Source organism: Oratosquilla oratoria, chromosome 43, assembly GCF_046742065.1.
Source record: "Oratosquilla oratoria isolate Oo_2021 chromosome 43, ASM4674206v1, whole genome shotgun sequence".
NCBI lineage: Eukaryota > Metazoa > Arthropoda > Malacostraca > Stomatopoda > Squillidae > Oratosquilla > Oratosquilla oratoria.
Genome location: NC_134819.1, coordinates 24,168,581 through 24,171,080, shown reverse-complemented (window position 1 = coordinate 24,171,080; position 2,500 = coordinate 24,168,581). Strand labels below are relative to the sequence as shown.

The 2,500-nt window shown below is 40.1% G+C and overlaps 1 protein-coding gene across 1 annotated transcript in view; it reads right to left on the bottom strand.

The window, feature by feature from the left end:
• The window catches only part of LOC143021915 (uncharacterized), a 1,014,474-nt gene that overhangs the window by 1,008,776 nt on the left and 3,198 nt on the right, over positions 1–2,500 (bottom strand). The window contains exon 2 of the mRNA XM_076179768.1: positions 1,969–2,117. Coding sequence (XP_076035883.1) covers positions 1,969–2,117 — 149 coding nt within the window. The remainder of the gene's footprint in view (positions 1–1,968; positions 2,118–2,500) is intronic.

Here is a 2,500-nt window from a genome sequence, read left to right as displayed (position 1 = left end):
TAGGGAAGGGAAAGGAAAGGAGGAAAGGAAAGGAGGAAAGGAAAGAAGGAAAGTGAAGAGAAAGGAGGAAAGAGAAAAAGATGGAAGGAAAAGGAAAGAAAATGAAGAAAAAGAAAGAAAAGGAAAGGGAAGGTAAGGGAAGGAAAGGGGAGGAAAGGAAATTGATGTAAAGCAAAGGGAAGGGAAGGCAAATGAAAGAAAAGGAAGGAAGCGTAAAGAGCTGGGTAAGAGGAAAACAAAATAATGATGAAGATAAAGAAACGGAAATGAAGGAAAGGAAAGGGAAATGGAATAAAGAAAAGGGAATGGAAGGGAAATGAAGAGAATGGAGGCAAAGAAAAAACGGAAGGTAAAAGAAGGGTATGAAGGAAAGGGAAGATAAACTATGAGAGGGGAAAGGGAAGGGAAAGGAAGAAAAGGGAGGGGTAGGAGGTAAAATGATGAAATGAGGAATGAATTTGATGGGAGTGGAAGAGAGAAAAGGGAAGTGAGGGGAGGATGAAGGCAGAGCAAAGGAAAGGAAAAGGCAAGGTAGGAATAGATTGGGAGAGGAAAGGAAGGAGAATAGGAGTGAGGAAGAGAGGGGATGAGAAGTAAAGGAAATTATAAAAAAAGAGAGGTAAGAAGAGAAGAGGGAAGTAAAATGAAGTGAAGGGAAGGGAAGAAAAGAAAAAGGAAGGTAAGATAAGGGAAGGGAAGGGAAGGAAAGAGAAGGGAAGGGAAAGGAAAGGAAAGGGAAAGGAAGGAAAGGTAAGGAAAAGGAAAGGAAAGGGAAAGGAAAGGGAAAGGAAGGAAAGGTAAGGGAAGGGAAAGGAAAGGGAAGGGAAAGGAAGGGAAGTGAAGGAAAGGGAAGGAAAGGTAAGGTAAGGGAAGAGAAAGGAATAGAAGGGAAGGGAAGGGGAGAAAAGAGGAGAGAAACGAAGGGAAGGTATGATGAACAAATGAAGAAAAGGGAAGGGAAAGACATGATGAGGAAGAGAAGGGAAGGGAAGGTAAGGAGGGGGAGGAGAGGAGATGAATATATTGGAAGAGAGAGACAGACAGACCTTATTGTCTTAGTTTACGTCAGAGTTTCATTTCCGAAACACGACGGAAGTCGTACTTGTGCACGACATCTGTTTTCGTAAAAATGTTGCCTCGGGCGAAAGCCTACATTCGTAGCTACAACCCTTCATCATGCACCACATCAACAAGTATTACACCTTAGGCAACATAATTAATTTTTACTTATTTATCACAGCTGAATGCATGGAACCTCTGCGCTCATCATGAAGTAAATTATAGTGGTATTCTTAAAAAAAAAAAAAAAAAAAAAAAAAAAAAAATCCTTATATAAATCTTTCCTTATATAAATCTAATATGAATCCTTGGAAGGGAAAGATTATTTTTTAAGAATACCACCGTAAGAATCTTAGGGTGGTACTGTTAAAAAAAATCTTTCCTTGTATAAATCTTCTATAAATTCTTGGAAGGGAAAGATTTGTCTAAGAATACCACCATAAATTCTTTGTTTTCTGAATTTGGTGGTTTCACTTGTCCGTCTGAAGCCTAACACATGGACAATCGCTGATGTCTTTACTCCTTTGATCTTGTACTAAATTATGACCACTGTTTCTTGTAATGTGATGCTTTTCATTTCTGGACATAGCTAGTGTCATTAAGAATGTTACTCTTAGGTTCCACTAAACTTTCATATAAAGTTGGGAAACGTGACGGTCAAACACCAGTGTAATTAAAATAAAGCCAGCTAGAGAGAGAAAGAGAGAGAGAGAGAGAGAGAGAGAGAGAAAGGGAAGGGAAATATAATTATGAGAGAAAAAACTCGGAGTATGTACAAGTATTCTTCCAAACCTTCACAAAAAAAAAAAAAAAAAAAAAAACGTACAGTCGGCGTCATCAACATCTTTTATGAAATAAGAGAAAAATATACATTTCTCTAATTACGGGAAACCTGCATCCTGTACTCACCTGTCGAACTGAAGAGTGAGGGTTGAGCTCTGCTTCGTGAGGGCGTGAGCCTGTCCTAAGCCCAGCCCTTGCGTGGGCGTGCCGTTGATGCTATCCACCACCACCCCCGCGCGCACGCCCGCGCTCCCCGCCTTCCCCGTAGAGTTGACCTGAAAAGACACGAAGGATGAGGTCAAACAAGGTCAAGTGAAAATAAACAAGTTAGAGTTAAGACAAAATCAAATAGAAATAAACAAAGTGGAGGTCAGTTTATGTCAAGTAAGGTCAAGTGAATACCAACAAAGTAGGGGTTAGTTAAGGTCAAGTGAGGTCGAGGTATTGCGAGTCATGTTAGAACAGGTCATGGAGTGTTGTCAGGGTAAAAGTGTGACAAAACACAAGTTTCTCCTCAGCTACAGCTGAGGGTGGATATAACAGGATGCAAGCGCACATGGACGGAAATCTAGATTAACATTCTCAACAATCTAGGTTAAACTCCCCAGCACAGACACATTTTACACACTTTTATAATTTAGGTTAAACGTTTCAATGT